Source organism: Erpetoichthys calabaricus, chromosome 5 (assembly GCF_900747795.2).
Source record: "Erpetoichthys calabaricus chromosome 5, fErpCal1.3, whole genome shotgun sequence".
NCBI lineage: Eukaryota > Metazoa > Chordata > Cladistia > Polypteriformes > Polypteridae > Erpetoichthys > Erpetoichthys calabaricus.
In genome coordinates, this window is record NC_041398.2 from 166,213,438 (window position 1) to 166,234,116 (window position 20,679).

General features: G+C 38.7%; 1 protein-coding gene across 6 annotated transcripts in view; it reads left to right on the forward strand.

Annotated features, from left to right (window-relative positions):
- The window catches only part of LOC114652027 (H(+)/Cl(-) exchange transporter 3), a 183,311-nt gene that overhangs the window by 79,006 nt on the left and 83,626 nt on the right, over nucleotides 1-20,679 (forward strand). Inside the window, exons 1-2 of one of the 6 annotated variants that reach the window (XM_051927642.1) lie at nucleotides 3,509-3,629; nucleotides 9,938-10,258. The exons of 2 other annotated variants lie outside the window; for them this stretch is intronic. In XM_051927642.1, the coding sequence (XP_051783602.1) occupies nucleotides 10,186-10,258 (73 nt within the window). In that variant the 5' untranslated portion in view covers nucleotides 3,509-3,629; nucleotides 9,938-10,185. Of the gene's footprint in view, nucleotides 1-3,490; nucleotides 3,630-9,937; nucleotides 10,259-20,679 lie in introns of those variants that run through there. 3 more of the 6 variants (XM_028802185.2, XM_028802183.2, XM_051927643.1) reach the window with 3 other exon arrangements.

Here is a 20,679-nt window from a genome sequence, read left to right on the forward strand (position 1 = left end):
AGTATCTCTAGGGTGGAAACCCAGCACTTGGAGATGACCATGGGTTCCAGACATCAGGCAGACATTGACTGTAAATGATTTTCAACAGGTCAGGTCAGGTTGGGGCGCATGCACTGGTACAACTCGGGGGATCCTGGTTGGCAACTCTGCCCGCCAAAGGCAGAGACATGGTCTAGTTCCACTCTCTGGAAATGACTATGTATCTGCCACAGTCAGGTGTTACGTGGGCGTCCCCTTGGCCTGATCCAGCCACTTGGGTCCTCAACAATGAAGACCCTGCGAGCCGTATCACCCTCTGGGAATCACACCATATGGCAGTGGTGCTGTAACTAACGCTCCCTCACAATGCAGGTAATGTGCCTCATTTGGGAGTCCGTGAGCATCCACTTGTTTGACACAAAAGTCAAACCAACGGTACCCAAGGATTCTCTGAAAAGACAGTCTTTGTCTCATGCCAATGGATAATGTCCATGTTTTTTTTTTTTTTTTTTTTGATCTTGCCTGTACTCATGCGTTATGGTGTATGATACTGAAAATGCAGATAGACTTCTTACAGTACAGGCAAGATCGAAAAAAAAAACGTTCAAATGGCATAGTGTTTTCAAATACTGACAATTTCATGTATGAATGTATGTGTGTGTGTGTGCGTGCGCGAGAAAGGCTAACACAGATTTAATCTCATTCAAATGGGTACTGGAATATAAAATAAACACTTTCATAAAGGTATAACGACAGGTGCGAAGGAATTTAAGGTGGGCTAGGATTATGTGTTTTTTTTTTTTTTGTAGGCTTCAGGGATTCTAGTTTTAAAGAATACAGTGTTTACATATTGCATAACTAATGATCTGAGATTTGATGCTTCCCAAGCAGATACTATTTGTTACATGTTTTGACATCTCATCTGTCTTTTTAGACCACTCGATAACTGTGTAATTATTTATATTGCTGCATGAGTGCAGTGTATGTGTATAGATGTGAGTATGTTTGTCTCCGCATATGTGGATAAAAAATATTGTACAATCCCAATCTTGTCAGTTTCTGTTAATGAAATGTGTCTAAAATAAAAAAAAATTGATTTGAAGGTTTCTGGGATGCCATTTTCATTTGCACTGCTTTGTAACTTGTTTCAGTTTTTTGCAGTTCTCTGATCGAATATTTTCTAATCTTTGTATAGCACTTACCCACAACTACCTCCCATTCCTGCTCCTGTGTTCCTTTTGAAGAATGTATTTTGAAGTAACAGCTAGAAACTGCTGTCATTATTTCAAGTATAATTTAAACATTTTGTAGACGGTTCTGTTACAGATTTAATTGCTGCTCCCCAGAATTTATTTTTCGGTCTTGTGAGCAGTATGTTAATTTAACTCCCTGTATTTCTCTTTGATGCTTTACTTGCAAGTAACTTCTATTTTATAAACTAATGAGATACATTAATATATATTGCTAAAATAAAAATTATTATTATTATGTGCTGTATGTTTAAATACAAAACTACTTTTTAAGAATTATCCATTTTTGAGATTTATTGAACTGTGATAACTGTACAGGAATCCTATAATTGCATAATACATAAGGGTAACAAAATGCAAAAATGTCTTTTTCATTATTATTGTATTTTTCAATATAATACACTGGGATCTTGAAGTAAACCTTTGTTCTGGTTCTTCAGTTCTCCCTGCAATGGTTTGTATTTTACAAAGACTAGTGATTATTAATTGCCTGTCATAACTAAATGTGTTGAGAAGGTTGAAAACAAAACTTAGACTTAGTGATGATGAAGCATAAGACGTCCAGTCAAGATGCACATCTATGATATTCTTTTTTAATGAAAAGTTACTTTACATTAAGAGTGAAAGAAAAACAAATCCGCAATTTTGCAAGCATTATTAGGCTGTGGGTATGCACTTTTGAAGTGTACGGTGCATTCTGAAACTAATACTTAGAAAAGCTTTGCATATGGTAAGTTTAAAGATATTTGTTTTTAACATTGGCGTTGTCTACTATTGCTGTATTATTATATTGCTTTGAAGATAAGAGTGTGAGATAACTAGCCAGACGTATTATTTTAATGTAGTTTTTTAATTTATAAGGACCTGATGCAGTTGTATTCTATAATCGGCCAAGACCAAATTTGAAGTTGAAACAGTAGTTGAAAGTGTGTATTTTTATTACTTAGATAATCATCAGATTGTGTACTTTTTCTGTTTACTTTTAAAATGTGAAGCAGTTACAAATAAGGTCTTGATAGCTGCCAAATGATGGCATTTAAGCTATCATCTTCAGCTCCAACAGATGATTATCATTAGTCTTACATATACAGTGCATCCGGAAAGTATTCACAGCGCATCATTTTTTCCACATTTTGATATGTTACAGCCTTATTCCAAAATGGATTAAATTCTTTTTTGTTCCTCAGAATTCTACACACAACACCCCATAATGACAACATGAAAAAAGTTTACTTGAGATTTTTGCAAATTTATTAAAAATAAAAAAATTGAGAAAGCAAATGTACATAAGTATTCACAGCCTTTGCTCAATACTTTGTCGATGCACCTTTGGCAGCAATTACAGCCTCAAGTCTTTTTGAATATGATGCCACAAGCTTGGCACACCTGCCCTTGGCCATTTTCGCCCATTCCTCTTTGCAGCACCTTTCAAGCTCCATCATGTTGGATGGGAAGCGTCGGTGAACAGCCATTTTAAGATCTCTCCAGAGATGTTCAATCGAATTCAAGTCTGGGCTCTGACTGGGCCACTCAAGGACATTCACAGAGTTGTCCTGAAGCCACTCCTTTGATATCTTGGCTGTGTGCTTAGGGTCGTTGTGCTGCTGAAAGATGAACCGTCACCCCAGTCTGAGGTCAAGAGTGCTCTGGAGCAGGTTTTCATCCAGGATGTCTCTGTACATTGCTGCACTTGCTTTGGAACCTAAAATTCTGCCTGGTTGGGGGATTTGGTTGAGGTTGACCTTTTCACTAAAGCGAGTTTTAAGAAAGTGCCTTTTCCCAGATTTTGAGCGCTGAAGTAAATTAATTTGTTTCTGGGAAGAAACACTTTTAAGAAACAGCATCAAAAATACATATTTATATGTATGTGTGTGTGTGTATGTAAATATATAAAAATAAAAAATACTGTCATACATTTCTTACACATTCATGGTTCAGTTTCAACCTTTTGCCAAACATTTTAATATGATATGAATCCTTTGCTCATTTGGCTTTTGGAAGTATTGATATAATAGGTTTTTTAAATGTATTATGTTACAGATTTTTACTGATTTGAGTAATGACAAGTATACCCTGTTTTACTTGAATTTTAAAACCCCATTTCCACTGCTTAAGCAAACTTTTTTTTTTTTTTAAATATCATGTGTGTGTTAAATAAGCCTTTTTGCAATTATTTATGTGTGCAGTATTGGTGGGACAGTTCCACCTTTGTATTGTTGCTTAATTATTTTTATAGTTACTTTCTATATATTTTTGTGCAGTTGACTCCCACTGAAAAGGAGGATTATTCACAAAGGTGTGGATTGTAGAGTTTTGCAAGTGCAGGGCGGAGTTATTGCTCAGGGTATTCCTCGTCTTGAAGAATGAAAGATCAGTTTACACTTGAGAAGACTCCTAGAAGTAAGTTCTTTGCAGGAACTTCCCCACATGTTACTAGCAACTTATTTTATTTCTTATTTTAACATTTTGTGCAGTAGTTTCAGGATGTCTCCTCCTGTCTACTTGGGTAACGAGTTGTTGTAGAAATGTATTGTAATATGAATGATATCAAGAAGGAAGAACATAAGGGCAAATAATGGTTAGAACAAGAAACAGATTATAGCTTCCTACTGCTTTTATTTTTAAATGCTATATTTTGTAGACTTACATTGCTATGTTTTGTTTTATGCTACTTTACAAACATTTTAAACTGATCCAAGATATAAATGTGTTTGCAGATTTGGTAGGGGTATCATGTAAATTCTTTACAACGTTTTCTTATCAGATTGTTTGTTTTTGTAAACATTACAATTTAGATATCTCAAAACAAAGGAAGCAAGACACCTGCAAAGGAATTGATTTGTTAACAGATAGGTGGTAAGGGTTGGTATTTTATGTCTATTTTTTGGTACTCTGCTTTATATTCAATCATTTTCTAATTGCTAAACAAACAAGTTACATAATATGTAATGGCAGAGTACAGTATTCAGAAATACAAATGACTATACAGTAATGAACAAAATGAACATTACAGTATTTCAAAGTACTGACTTGGATGTTAATTGTCTAGTAAGAAATAATCTATGAACCACTAACCATTGAGTCCAAAGCAGCCATCCATCACCATCTATACATTTTGTTAAATGATTCACAAATATTGGGCAAAAACTACATATCATTTCTTAAAGGATAAGTGTGGTATTTTTCAAATATAAGTTATTTCCTCACAACTATTGGATTTCGTGTAGCAAATTAATATATACATGTATCTTAATCCTAGAAAGGGTTTTTATTTCACCGTTTTTGTGGTTTAAATGTTGCACTTGTAAAAGTTCATTGTGTTTGTTGTATAGAAAAGTATTGTATCACTTTGTCTAATAGATCCATGGATATTTCACTAAAAATTTAGCTGCTTGCATTCTGTTTATCATTAATATCAAAGTATTTCCATAATTCTATTTGCAAGATGTACTCCTGGCTCCTGTGTGCCATTAATATACATTTAATGCATTTCTTTTCACATATTTGGTATTGTTAATAGCATGTAAGACACTTGATGAGTGTACCTGTATTCATTTTACCTTTACACGAAAAAAAATATTGAGTTATCCATATGAAAAAAAATATTGAGTTATCTTTCTTAAAATGTGCTTTTTTCCCCCCCAAGTGTAGTTGTTTGCATGATTCAACACTTTAATTTCCAGTCCAGTTCCTTACTCATTCAGTTTACTATTTGGAGATTATTATTTTCATCCTGTAGCAAAAATTTTGTATTTCTAGAATAGATCACTATATACAGTACATCCCCCAAAAAACCGCGAATTTTGTATGTGGTTAAAAAAAATGCCTATTTTTATAGTTTAAACCCTAAATATGCCCCGAAAACACTTGAATTTAATTTCAAATGCAGCTTAATACATTACCTAAAAATAAAGAATGTAAAGGTAAACCCGTATACTGCACAGTACTGTACTGCTATGTCTCCCGCACTGCTAGAATGTAAAATACCGATGTTACCGCTATATGTACTATAATACATGCAAGTGTGTTTTCATTGCCAGAAGACTTGCAGGGCGTTTCAACGGCATCTTGGGGCTTTAAGCCTTAAACTGCCACATAGTTGGGGGTTAATGCATCCCTGCACACCAAATACTTTTTTGCTTCACTTTAAGGAAACATCACAATTCATAAAGAAAAAGTGAAATTTTAATGGAACACAATTTTTTTCATGCAAAGAGCATCACAATTACTGCAACACTGATAATTTTACACACTGTTAATGAACTGTAAAAACTGTTTAAAAAAAAAAAAAAAAAAACTACTGGAACAATATGTACAAGGTGTAACTGATGCCATGGATGAAATCACCGAGCCAACTGAGCTTGAACTGGCTGCACACAAGCACACAGAGGTAAATGCTGATGCTGGCAGGCTAGTCTAGTGCAGCGGCTCAATCCCAGGGACGGTGAGGCTGCAGTGCTGCAGGATGTCACGCTTGGGTCACAGAATTGCACAGAAACACAGGAGATTGTAGAGACAGGAGCTTTATTCAAACACTTCAAACAAACATATCTCTTTCAGAAGTAAAACGAGGTCAGTATGCAGGTAGTTGTCGTTTAAAAGAATAGGCAAACATCATAGGGGAGCAGAACGGGAGCGGGACCCCCAACAGGAGCAGAGGATGTCTGGGGGAGAAACAAAGACATCAGCCGTAAAGTACAGGTGCTGTTCAATCTATTCAGTAATCGTAGTGTCGCACGAGAAGCATATCACTTGACAGAGCAGCCGCAAGTAAGCCCAGCAAGTAAGGAAGCAATGTGAAGGTAGTCTATCAGCATTTTTTAAGAAGGGTTTTTTGAGGAGTGTCTGTGTCTTCTATGGGTGCGTTCAGCCCCCCTACTCACAAGGGGCTGGCAGTGGTTATGAGCTGGCTGCTCAACGAATGTACGGCACTGACTGATCAGCTCCTGCGTGCTCGCAAATGACACTGGGAAGCGACTTAAGCGGTTTAATGGTTCAGAGGATCAAAATGGAAAACACAAGAACACTTAGCTGGAGATGCATCACAGTCAATCAGCAGCAGGCAAAATGAATAACGCTGAAGCGGTCCGGTGTTGCTAAGATTCACACTGACGAGAAGATGGCGATTTATTTTTATGGTGGAGATTCCAGGGACGCACCCAGCCTTGGCCCCACCCGCACGCACGCACAAACAGACAAAAACAAAGCAAACCGATAATCAAACAGCAAATAAAGAATGTAATTAAAACAAATGAAAACAATACCACCCCTGTTCTACTTACGGCGATTACACATTAAATACAACAAAGCACAAAGAAAACACACACAGTAAATCATGAAAACGGCAACTGATGAAATGTAATGATGAAAATAGATAGTCCAGAGATTCGCGCGTTTAATGGGAATGTAAAGATAGTCCTACCGCTTGTTCCTGAAATGGTGAAGATGGGTGGACGGGTTCAGGAGCGCTCCTTTCTTTGCAGGATGGCCATGAATCCACTTGCGGTCCTCATGTATACAGGCAGACGGCAGACAATTCAGATGCCAATCATGAAACGATCCAGGACAAAACAAATAAGTACAGGTAACCCAACAGAAGGCAGACAGACAGGAACTTGAAACACAAATTACAAAAACTTTATTTTTGCTTTTGATCACTGGCCCCCTTTTTAAAAGCTGCGCTGACATCCTTTGACTCCAACAGCCCCAGCACCCTCAGCAGAAAACCAATCGGAGCCACTGCAGGGACTGTTGGGAGTTGCAGTTTCAAATTCTGTTGGCTACTTTCACCATCCCAAGCTGCGTTTTCCTCTACAGTTGCTTCCTGTTCTCTCTACAGTACAGTATTGCCACGAAAAAAGCCATAAAAATTGCGGAGGATATTTGCGGTTTCCACTAACAATTATTAGATAGGTTCTAAAGAAAAATCTGCGAATGCCGGAGGCTGCGAACTCTGAACCGCGACTTCGCGGGGGTCTACTGTACTTATGTATATCCATTCATTAATGCTCACATAAAACATTTTTCCCCTTCTGAATCTTTTTTATTTTCTGTAGTAAAAGTATACACATGGAAAGATTTATTGGGGTAAATGGTGTTTTAATGCAAGAAACTGAAGTGAGGTGTATGGGGAAAAATACTTAAATGTAAATTATTTTTTCTAAAAAGTATTTTGTTTTAAAGAATTCAATTTTTTTTAATCTTTTTTTGTAGTAATGTTTATACAGTGGTGTGAAAAACTATTTGCCCCCTTCCTGATTTCTTATTCTTTTGCATGTTTGTCACACAAAATGTTTCTGATCATCAAACACATTTAACCATTAGTCAAATATAACACAAGTAAACACAAAATGCAGTTTTTAAATGATGGTGTTTATTATTTAGGGAGAAAAAAAATCCAAACCTACATGGCCCTGTGTGAAAAAGTAATTGCCCCCTTGTTAAAAAATAACCTAACTGTGGTGTATCACACCTGAGTTCAATTTCCGTAGCCACCCCCAGGCCTGATTACTGCCACACCTGTTTCAATCAAGAAATCACTTAAATAGGAGCTGCCTGACACAGAGAAGTAGACCAAAAGCACCTCAAAAGCTAGACATCATGCCAAGATCTAAAGAAATTCAGGAACAAATGAGAACAGAAGTAATTGAGATCTATCAGTCTGGTAAAGGTTATAAAGCCATTTCTAAAGCTTTGGGACTCCAGCGAACCACAGTGAGAGCCATTATCCACAAATGGCAAAAACATGGAACAGTGGTGAACCTTCCCAGGAGTGGCCGGCCGACCAAAATTACCCCAAGAGCGCAGAGACGACTCATCCGAGAGGTCACAAAAGACCTCAGGACAATGTCTAAAGAACTGCAGGCCTCACTTGCCTCAATTAAGGTCAGTGTTCACGACTCCACCATAAGAAAGAGAATGGGCAAAAACGGCCTGCATGGCAGATTTCCAAGACGCAAACCACTGTTAAGCAAAAAGAACATTAGGGCTCGTCTCAATTTTGCTAAGAAACATCTCAATGATTGCCAAGACTTTTGGGAAAATACCTTGTGGACTGATGAGTCAAAAGTTTAACTTTTTGGAAGGCAAATGTCCCGTTACATCTGGCGTAAAAGGAACACAGCATTTCAGAAAAAGAACATCATACCAACAGTAAAATATGGTGGTGGTAGTGTGATGGTCTGTGGTTGTTTTGCTGCTTCAGGACCTGGAAGGCTTGCTGTGATAGATGGAACCATGAATTCTACTGTCTACCAAAAAATCCTGAAGGAGAATGTCCGGCCATCTGTTCGTCAACTCAAGCTGAAGCGATCTTGGGTGCTGCAACAGGACAATGACCCAAAACACACCAGCAAATCCACCTCTGAATGGCTGAAGAAAAACAAAATGAAGACTTTGGAGTGGCCTAGTCAAAGTCCTGACCTGAATCCAATTGAGATGCTATGGCATGACCTTAAAAAGGCAGTTCATGCTAGAAAACCCTCAAATAAAGCTGAATTACAACAATTTTGCAAAGATGAGTGGGCCAAAATTCCTCCAGAGCGCTGTAAAAGACTCATTGCAAGTTATCGCAAATGCTTGATTGCAGTTATTGCTGCTAAGGGTGGCCCAACCAGTTATTAGGTTCAGGGGGCAATTACTTTTTCACACATGTAGGTTTGGATTTTTTTTTCTCCCTAAATAATAAAAACCACCATTTACAAACTGTATTTTGTGTTTACTTGTGTTATATTTGACTAATGGTTAAATGTGTTTGATGATCAGAAACATTTTGTGTGACAAACATGCAAAAGAATAAGAAATCAGGAAGGGGGCAAATAGTTTTTCACACCACTGTATATTGCTTCTTGTGTCATTTGTGAAAATGCCTACTTGACAAAAGTAAGTCAGGGAAGACAATATTATTACTGTTACATACTAGAGGAGTCAACTTAGACATTCTGATGTGATAAATTTAATCTATTTGAATTTCAAGGAAGGGAGGGAGTATCCAGGTTTTAGTCCTTTTTACAGCTAAAATGGCTATTTTGTGATACTCATTTACAGTTATTTATAGTATTATGTTTATACAGTATTTAACCTATATCAAAGTAAACAGAACTCAGTGTTAGTGTTAGTGCACCTACATTCCTTTAAAGAAATGCTTGTGAAAAAAGGATGTTAAATTTATTAACACTTTTAGAATCAGGGAGAGAAAGTCACCTCATATAAATATAAAAGTCTGAAGCCATTCAGAGAATGGTAGGTTTTTTTTCTCTCTCTACTAAATCTGTGCATAAAAACACTTTAGTTTACCTGTTCCAAAAATATGACTTGCTTATGACTCTTTGGTAATGGTTTGCATTTGTCAGTTCCTTTCACTAAATTATGCCAGTATGTGTGGCTAAATTACACATTTAATTTACAATATAATATAGTCTAAACTGATAGTACCATAATTCTGTGAAGACAGAAATGGCTCCTATACACTTAAACACATGACCATAGTTGATTTATGAAGAAAAACACATGAAGTGGCACTTGGCATTTTACATTTTAGCTTTATTGATTAATGTTTCTAAATTATATCTTTCTTCTCTGTTTACATTTGTGCCATTCTGTGCCAAGGCTTCTCTTGTGCAGTCTTTCTTTGCATATGAGACTCTTATACTAAAAATAGACTCCTCCAAAGACTTGTCAGACAGCATTTTTTTTTTTTTTTAAAAAAGGTCTGCACTCTGCCTGCTAGCTTCCAGATGATTGTAGCTAGTAGCAACCATTGCTGCAGTCATTTCCCTCTGATGACATCACTAGCTGTAGAAGCAGTCATCTGCTGCAGCAAGGAGCGCCAGCGCAGAGTCCACATTGCTGTCTAAACATGGAAGCTTCCCTGTCGGCTCCTGCTATAACAGCTGAACAAATGTAGCAACCCTCATAGCATGAAAAACACTTCCTTTTCATCCTGTGAACAATAGATATGTCTTCCGATCCATATTTACCCTATGATGGTGGAGGAGATGAGATTCCTTTGCAGGAATTACATAGAAGAGGTAAGCTTTTTTTATAGCTTCAAGCACTCTGACAGTTGTTTTAATGAATTTAATGTGTTTATTTTACATATTACCTCCATGTAAATTCTAGTAGTCAATTTGTATTTTCCTTTCTTATCTGATTTCATGTTGTCCTTTAAAAGGTGTTGTCGTCTATTTCTTCCCAGAGCCGACTCCATTTTTAAGAATATGTGGAGGTTAGGTTTTATAGACTGAGTCTGTTGTCGTCTGCTCAGCAATCAGCAACAGCTTATAAACTGACAAGAGTAAATTCATTATGCGCTCAGCTCACTGAATGCTTATTTAAACGGTAATGCTTTGATTGGGTTTAGAATACAGTTAGACATACTCTTTTCTTGCTGTGTTGTGTTTTGTTTGTAAGACCAGCCTGCTAAGTGGCAACTGTAATGCCTTAACAATGCTGTCCCTTGTTGCCACCCCACCCCCTTCATTGGACTGTTAAGCTTTTTTCCTTACTATGATTTAGCCGTTCTGCTTGAGAATTTGTAGGCATCATGAATTGTTTAGAAAATTAATGCTCTGGGTGAATTGTATTTCAGTGTTCAGAAATACAGAAATAATAGCTGCAAATACACATATGTACATATGTTATAGTGTAGTTATATTTATACAACTGAAAAGCATTTACAGTCTTGATGTGGAGAGGAGGGCTCATTATAATACTATTATACTGTAAATGCACAATTAAATGCTATACTGTAAATGCACAATTAAATGTTCAGGAACTTCTTGGGTGTGATGTCTGTGACTTTACAGTAATGCTACATTTAGTATAGTACATATTACTTATAATCTTGTGTTTGTTGAATGCAAGGAGATTTTTTTATTCTGTTTTAATTTTAAAGTAAAGCTAGTGCATCTCATTCACATTGTTATTTTCTTTTAATTTAAAGAGTTTCCAGTAAACTTATGTACTTTATCAAAATACGCTGGTCTCCCAGTAACTTGATGTACATAGGGTAAATGCAGAAAGTTTTAGTCTTTTAAAGCAAATGATTATAAACTAAAAAATAATAGACCTAAGATTTTGAAGATTGTTCTTGCATCAGCTAATAATTGTAACTTATTGACTGTGACTAATGTAAATTCATTTTGTTTTATTTTTTCTAGTCCTTTTGTTGTGATTAGATATTCAATCAGATATACTCCTCTTTGTTGCTATTCTTGGTTTTGTATTTAAAACCAGGGTAAATGTAAAGCCTTAATAGTCTTGCCCCTTGTTGCCACCTTGTGAAGGGCAAGTATTAGTATAATGAGGTAACAATGAAGAGTGGGACATACCCTGGCATGATACGCCTTGGCATTAGAAAGCATGGTCTCTCTTCTACACTGGCCTTTAGTAGTTGTGGATATTCTCACAATCCTCTAGTTAGATGTTGTACATTTATGTGTATAGGTGTGGATGGCAGGGTTGCCTCATTGTGCTTCTAGTTACAGAGATGAAATCTTTATTTTTCTGCTTGTATATGCAGATCCAGTCTTAAAAGTAGTTTATTTTTTGAGACATTAAATTCAGTTCTTGATGGAGCTACACACTGACTATAAGTTATATTGTAGTTTATGGGGAATTATGACAATACCTGGAGAGGCATGATTAGAAGGATTGACCTGCTTGATCTGAATTCTGCCTGTGAAATACTGGATTTTTTTGCTAGTTTTAGATTGTCACTTTTGAACACACATTCACACTCACATAAACATCCATCCATCCATCCATTTTCCAACCCGCTGAATCCGAACACAGGGTCACGGGGGGTCTGCTAGAGCCAATCCCAGCAAACACAGGGCACAAGGTAGGAACCAATCCCGGGCAGGGTGCCAACCCACTGCAGACTCACATAAACAGCTGCTTGTAAATATTGTGATAAGTGTAGTCGTGTCCTTTTATCAGAAGTTGTGTGCTTGAAGCAGTTGGGTAAAGAGAGATGCAGAGTGGTCAACTGATCTCAACTTTGCCATGAGCTGACTCAAACAGATTCAGTAGTTGCTGAACAAACCTGAAAGACCTGCCATTAGAGGAGTTCAGCTGCAAACATCTGTTAAAAGTGGTTGGTGCCTGTAATCAAGGGCCCTTGGATTATACTCAAGATGCCAGTATGAAAGCACACATGAAGTGGCTGTGGTGAGAAACATACACAGTATCTGGAAAACCATTCAGCATTGAAAAAGATTGCAGTACGCTCCCCAGACGTAGTGGCAAGTCTGCAAGAGTGCATGGGATCTAGCCAGAAATGCTAGTTGTACAGAATATAGTGGGCATTTCTTGGTTACTTCTGTTGACTTCTATGGCTTACTTTCAATTTTTATTTCACATTTTCTTGAGGCCATTATTGTCTATGTAAAATACATACATTAATAAAATATCTGACTTGATTCTCTTCTCATTGGTCATCTTGTTTGAATAATGTAATATTACTTCTTTAGGATGTCCTTCAGACAAACTGGGGGATATACTTTAGACCTTGAACAAATTATTCTGTTGTCTAGACCACACTAATTATCGTTTAAATTATATTATTGCTTCCAAAAAAACACTTCCTCGCACACTATTTCTACTGTCTTTTTTTTTTTTTTTTTTTTTTTAATAGTTAGTTCAAAAGCTAGTTCATATGACACTGATATCTTGTTTGCAAGCTTTATTATAGGTGTGTATCAATAAATTAGAATATCATCGAAAAGTTAATTTATTTCGGTAATTCAAAAAGTGAAACTGCTATATTATATAGATTCATTACACACAGAGATATTAGTGATGTGTCGTTCGCGAACGAGCCGGCTCTAAGAGCCGATGCTTTGAAGTGAACGAGAGGAGCCGATGCCCGTCGAGCAGAGCCAAAGCTTCAGCGGCTCCTGCTCAGCTCTGCTGAAAATCCATTCGGCAGGGGCGGGACTTTACTTATATGGGCACACAGAACATTGACTCATAATGCCGGCTCGTTCACGAACGACACATCGGACTAGGATCGTACCATTATGTGAAAGAAGAAAGGGGGGCAGACGCTCCGAAGACAGCGAGTGTTGGTACAGGCCAGGTACACAGAGCGACACTGTCGCTCTGTGTACCTGTCGCTGCGACAGACGAGGAGCCAGATTTAAATGCAAGCGCATCGTGAAGAAAAAAAGAAGAGTGAAGAATTGAGTGAAAGCCGAAAAAGAAGCAGCATCTGGCTGCATTGCAGTGATATTGCAGACTGCAAAGCTAAGTGCAGAATTTGTAATATGAAAATATCCGTTAGAGCAGGGTCAACAACAAACCTGCACAGACATATAAGAACCACCCACCCATCCGTGCAACTGGAGGAGAGCGTGCCCTCTCTCCTGCCATCCACTGACCCTGGAAAAGAGCAAAGTACTTCTGCTGCAGCATCCACTGTCTTACCGAAAACTGCAGGTATAACACGGCCTTCAGTTCAAACCAAAATAAGCACATTTATTCCAAAACAAATGACACCAAACAAACAAATAAGTGTCGATGAGGAACTGGCTAAAATGATAGCTAGCGACTTTTAACCATTTTCCATTGTGGAGGACAGTGGATTTACAACTTTTGTACAGGCCTTAAACCCCATGTATGTTCTCCCTAGCAGAAAAACTTTGTCCCAAACAATTATTCCATAACTATATATCTAAGGATGGAGTACAACACTGTGCTTTCAGAAACCACTGCTCTGGAAAAAAAAGTAGCATTTAATAACAAAAGAGCTGTGGATGAGGCATTTCAAAGAATAAGTGCAGCAGCAGCAAGATGCAACTCCAGCAGCCTGTCTGCTCCTCCATCATAGAGCCAAGAAGAAGAAATTGGAGCAGGGGCGTGTTCACAGGAACCACAAGCTTCTGCTGTGTGGAGGCTCTTTGACGAAAGAGCAACAGGAAACACTGCAAGGAGAAATCCCACAGCTGATGCTATGCTGGAGTTGAGGTCCTATCTTGAGGAGCCCCTCATCCAAAGATCTGAAGACCCACCGAGTTGGTGGGAGGCCAAGGCTGCAGTCTACCCACGCCTGGTTAAGGTAATGGTAGGAAGACTTTGCATTGTTGCTACATCGGCCCCCTCAGAAAGAGTCTTCTCAAAAACAGGACAAATAATCATGGAGAGGAGAAATCGCATCAGCCCATCTAAGCTGAGGCATCTGGCATTTCTGAATGCCAACCTGGCCTAAAAACTTTTATTCAAAGACTCATAGTGTTGTTGTGTTGTTGTTGAGTTTGGCCTTTATTTAATTTGTTTGCTGTGTTTTTGTGTTAAGTTGTTCATTAAAGCTTTTATTAAAATGTTAAACAATAGTAACTGTGTATTTATTGTAATGAAAAAATGCATAAAAATACGTAATGTTTGAAAACAATGAATAAGAAATTGCTTAGGCTATACACAAACCATTCATAATTGCTTAATTAGGCTAAAATATAAGCATCCAAGTGATACTAAACGAAGAGCCATTCGGGAGCCGTAAGAGCCGGCTCTTTAAAGGGAGCCGATCCAAAAGAGCCGAAGTTTTGAAAAGAGCTGGAGTTCCCATCACTAAGAGATATATTTCAAGCATTTATTTCTTTTCATTTTACTGACTATGGCTTATAACTAACGAAAACCCAAAATTCAGCATTTTGGAAATTAGAATATTGTGAAAAAGTTCAATATTTTAGACTCATGGTGTCACACTCCACTCAGCTAATTAATCTAAAACGCCTATCTATCTATCTATCTATCTATCTAAAGCTGTCCTGAGCCTTTAAATGGTCTCTGAGTCTGGTCCACAGAAGGAGGGAAAGCCATAAAAGGTCATTGCTGTTCACAGAGTGCTGTATCTAAGCATATTAATAGAAAGTTGAGTGGAAGGAAAAGATGTGGCAGAAAAAGGTGCACAAGCAACAGGGATAACCGCAACCTTGAGAGTATTGTGAAGCACAGCCCATTCAAGAATTTGGGGGAGATTCACAGGGAGTGGACTGTGGCTGGAGTCAGTGCTTCAAGAGCCACCACACACAGATGTATCTGAGACATGGGCTACAACTTTTGCGTTCCTTGTGTCAGGCCTCTGCTGAACCAGAGACAATGTCAGAACTGTCTTACCTGGGCTAAGGAGAAAACGTACTGGACTTTTGCTCAGTGGTCCAAAGTCCTCTTTTCAGAGGTCTTTTCTTTTCAGGTCCCAGAGTCTGGAGGAAGAGTGGAGAGGCACAGAATCAAAGTTGCTTGAGGTCCAGTGTGAAGTTTCCTCTGTCAGTGATGATTTGGGGAGCCATGTCATCTGCTGGTGTGGGTCTGCTGTGTTTTATCAAGTCCAAAGTCAGTGTAGCCATCTTCCAGGAAATTTTAGAGCACTTCATGCTTCCCTCTGCTGAAAAGCTTTATGGCGATGCTGATATAATTTTCCACCAGGACTTGGCACCTGCCCACACTGCCAAAAGTACCAATACCTGGTTTAATGACCATGGTATCACTGTGCTTGATTAGCCAGCAGACTCGCCTGACCTAAACCCCGTAAAGAATCAGTGGGTTTTTGTCAAGAGGAAGATGAGACACCAGACCCAACAATGCAGACGTGCTGAAGGCCGCTATCAAAGCATTCTGAGCTTCCATAACACCTCAGCAGTGTCACAGGCTGATTGCCTACATGCCACGCCACATTAATGCAGTAATTCATGCAAAAGTACTGAAATGCGTACATGGATATTCTTTTCAGTAGGCTAACATTTCTATATTAAAGATCATTGTTTTAACAGTCATATGTAGTAATCTAATTTTCTGAGATAGTGAATTTTGAGTTTTCATTACCTGTAAGCCATAATCGGCAAAACGACAAATAAACGCTTGAAATACATCACTCTGTGTGTAATGAATCTATATAATGGGTTTAACTTTTTGAATTGAATTACTGAAATAAACTAACTTTTTGATGATATTCTAATTTATTGAGATGCACCTGTATATACTTTATATACTCTAGCACATTTTAGTTTAGTTCTCAATTTTCCCCCATAAGTTTTTTCGGAAGTATATTATGCTAATCTTAGTAATTCAGGAGTGAGTGTAACAGCCAAAAATCCATGTTGTAATATAATTAAATATTCTGTTGGTTTTAATAAATTTGGGTATAATGTATTTGTATTACTTTTCAGACTGAAATTTATTTTTTATAATATTTTATTGTACATAAATGTTTGTTTTTTGTCAAAACACTGGTTAGTGTTTTGCTATACGAAAGGATTCAATAGGATATATTCCTGTCTTCAGCCAATACAAGTGTACATTCTGTTTCACTAACTTATTGACACCACCTCTGACAAACTAACACAAAATAATACATGGCAGTATTTTTCCCTTGGGCGGTCTTTCAGTTTGCATTGACATACTATTCAGTTTGAACTGCACATCACTGTGGACAATATCTTTTAAGGGGATGCTGATTTATTACACACCGCTTAAACACAAAAAAGTCCATACACAGTAATTAATAGTCTGTCCTTTTGCATGCACACATTCAAACTTTTATGATAGAACATGTGTATCATTTTAACATGTTCGTTCATATTTTTCTTCCTGGTTTTTAGTATATCAGTAAAACTTTTTTTTTTTTTTTAAAATACCACAACATGAATTTCATCCAGTATACCAGATTTACTGGTTTATTGCACAGTCCTATCTATTAGTTTATTACCGTAGATACTCACGTATAACTCGAAAAATTTATGCCTTCATTCAAAAAAACAGAATCGACTTATCCGCGGGGCAACACAATTGTCCATAGAATTTGGGTAATGACATTGTACACTCAACGCTTCACGGTGTTAAGTCACCGGTCATCTGCCGTTTCCCATGGTCTTTGAAATAATTATAAGCCAGGAATACTATTGCTGATTAGCTAGTTTTTTTCTAAATTCGTTAAAAAATTCTTTAAACTGTGAAATACTTGAATTTGAGCATGAGCTTTTGCAGGTTTTGGATAACAAACATACCATTAGCTGCCACGTGCAACCAGATTTGGAATCGAAAGAACCAAGGCCACGCACGCTATCAATGCGATGCAAGTGCAGCCCGCGATTCAAAAAATTTATCTGCCTACCTGTTTGTCTAGTCTGACAATAGCAGAAAAGCAGCATCAGGAGAGAGCAGCCTGAAGTAGTCCAGCAGCGGGTGATCTGTCGTGTCCAACAGCAAGCCATGCTGTCTTGTGAAGTCCGGTAGCTGCATCGGCTGCGCGAATGCGTTCAGCTGGCAGCCGATTAGCTGGCGCGGCATTGGCTGGTGTCCGATCAGCTGATGCTGGTTTCTCACTCTCTTGCTCGATTCCTGATCACTGTCAATAAAATCCAATTCTGAAAAATCAGAGTCCGACTCAGTGATAATGTGCAAAACATTGTCTGCCGAGTGTTTTCTTTTGTGCACTCGCTTCGCTCCCTTGTTACATATCAACGCCATCTTGCCTTTGTTTACATTTCGCAACTCACGCACACGCAAGGATTAGTTGCGGAGTCAACGAGTCTAGCATTTCTCCAAGCACAGAGGGGAATGCCTGTGACATGACAGTGAGTTTTGTCGCCATTAACAGCTGATTGTCGCCCTCTATCTCTGATAGCTGTCAAGTTTTACCCTCGACTTATACGCGGGTCATAACAAATTTCGTAATTTTTGGCTTAAACAATACACTCTACTTATCTGCGAGATCGACTAATACGCGAGTATCTACGGTACACAAATTCTTTGAAACTGTTTTTCTGTGTCATCAAAATTCAAATTACCTGAATGTTTTGAAAAAACACGTGTTTCGCCCTCATTTGCTTTATTTGACAGTAAACTGTGCAACATTCCATGATCTGCTTCTCGCAACTCAAAGAGGGCACCGTGGCGGATGTTTGCCGAATGGCAGACCAACCACAAGCATTACCTGGTAGGTAACCACCCACACAATTCAGGTCATCGAGACTCAGACTACGAATGCAATGAATGTAATTACTCTGGACCTACAGGCTGTCAAATAAACGAACCACACGCCGTGGCGCAGCGTAAAGGGACTTCGTCTCTGACGCTGACGTCCGAGGTTCAATTCCCAGAGAGGGGAGCAGTACAGTGTGTACACCTGATGAGCCCAAATGAGGGTGAAACACGTGTCGCGTACTCTTTGCTTTATTTGACAGTAAACTATGCAATATATAGTTTCCTATATATTATTTCATTCTTGATGGCGCTATATATATATATATATATATATATATATATATATATATATATATATATATATATATATATATATATATATATATATAATGAATGGAAGAGAAGGTCTGTGATACGGTTTGCATATTTGCAGTTGGAGATCCACGAAGGGAGAAAAAACGAATCACGTATCATAAAATAGTTTTATTCCTGAGCTTTCAACCCCTATCAGGGGTCTTCATCAGAGGATAATGCTTAGACTTACAAGAATCAAAGGCAATATATAGCAACACATTCAGTATGGGTGGGGGGGTGGGTGGAGGTGACTAAGTCAGTATGATCAAGGGGGGGGGGGAGTTGTATAGTTTAATTATTGAGTATATGTCCTTCTTAAGTTGGCATATGCTGGGTTTATGTCCAAGTGTCTGTTGATGGCGTTTTCATCTGATAGCCAAGACTCGGCCAACTCTCTGGCGCTTTTTGTACTGGCTTTAAATTTTACTTTTACGTTGTCCCAGTTGAATGTGTGTCCTGTCGATTTAGTATGTGCATATATCAAAGATAGTGCGTCCTTTCTTCTGACGGCGTTGCGATGTTCCTGTACACGTGTTGAGAGAGAGTTGGCCGAGTCTTGGCTATCAGATGAAAACGCCATCAACAGACACTTGGACATAAACCCAGCATATGCCAAATAAAAAAATTGAGAAAGCACATGTACATAAGTATTCACAGCCTTTGCCATGAAGCTCAAAATTGAGCTCAGGTGCATCCTGTTTCCCCTGATCATCCTTGAGATGTCCACCTGTGGTAAATTCAGTTGATTGGACATGATTTGGAAAGGCACACACCTGTCTATATAAGGTCCCACAGTTGACAGTTCATGTCAGAGCACAAACCAAGCATGAAGTTAAAGGAATTGTCTGTAGACCTCCGAGACAGGATTGTCTTGAGGCACAAATCTGGGGAAGGTTACAGAAAACTTTCTGCTGCTTTGAAGGTCCCAATGAGTACAGTGGCCTCCATCATCCATAAGTGGAAGACGTTCGAAACCACCAGGACTCTTCCTAGATCTGGCCGGCCATCTAAACTGAGCGATCGGGGGATAAGGGCCTTAGTCAGGGAGGTGACCAAGAAGCCGATGGTCACTCTGTCAGAGCTCCAGTGGTCCTCTGTGGAGAGAGGAGAACCTTCCAGAAGGACAACCATCTCTGCAGCAATCCACCAATCAGGCCTGTATGGTAGAGTGGCCAGATAGAAGCTACTCCTTAGTAAAGGCACATGGCAGCCCGCCTGGAGTTTGCCAAAAGGCACCTGAAATACTCTCAGACCATGGGAAAGAAAATTCTCTGGTCTGATGAGACAAAGATTGAACACTTTGGTGTGAATGCCAGGCGTCACGTTTGGAGGAAACCAGGCATCGCTCATCACCAGGCCACTACCATCCCTACAGTGAAGCATGGTGGTGGCAGCATCATGCTGTGGGGATGTTTTTCAGCGGCAGAGACTGGGAGACTAGTCAGGATAAAGGGAAAGATGACTGCAGCAATGTACAGAGACATCCTGGATGAAAACCTGCTCCAGAGCGCTCTTGACCTCAGACTGGGGCGACGGTTCATCTTTCAGCAGGACAACGACCCTAAGCACACAGCCAAGATATCAAAGGAGTGGCTTCAGGACAACTCTGTGAATGGCCCAGCCAGAGCCCAGACTTGAATCCGATTGAACATCTCTGGAGAGATCTTAAAATGGCTGTGCACCGATACTTCCCATCCAACCTGATGGAGCTTGAGAGGTGCTGCAAAGAGGAATGGGAGAAACTGGCCAAGGATAGGTGTGCCAATCTTGTGGCATCATATTCAAAAACACTTGAGGCTATATTTGCTGCCAAAGGTGCATCGACAAAGTATTGAGCAAAACCTGTGAATACTTATGTACATGTGATTTCTCAGTTTTTTTTATTTTTAATAAATTTGCAAAAACCTCAAGTAAACTTTTTTCACGTTGTCATTATGGGGTGTTGTGTGTAGAATTCTTAGGAAAAAAATGAATTTAATCCATTTCGGAATAAGGCTGTAACATAATAAAATGTGGAAAAAGTGATGCGCTGTGAATACTTTCCGGATGCACTGTAACTGCACAAAAACAACCCGCGTTAGCGTGTGACATTGACACACATTTGCTACGATTGCTTCAGTGGCGCAACTGTATCAGCTGTTGACTGGTGATCTAAACTTCACGGGTTCAATCC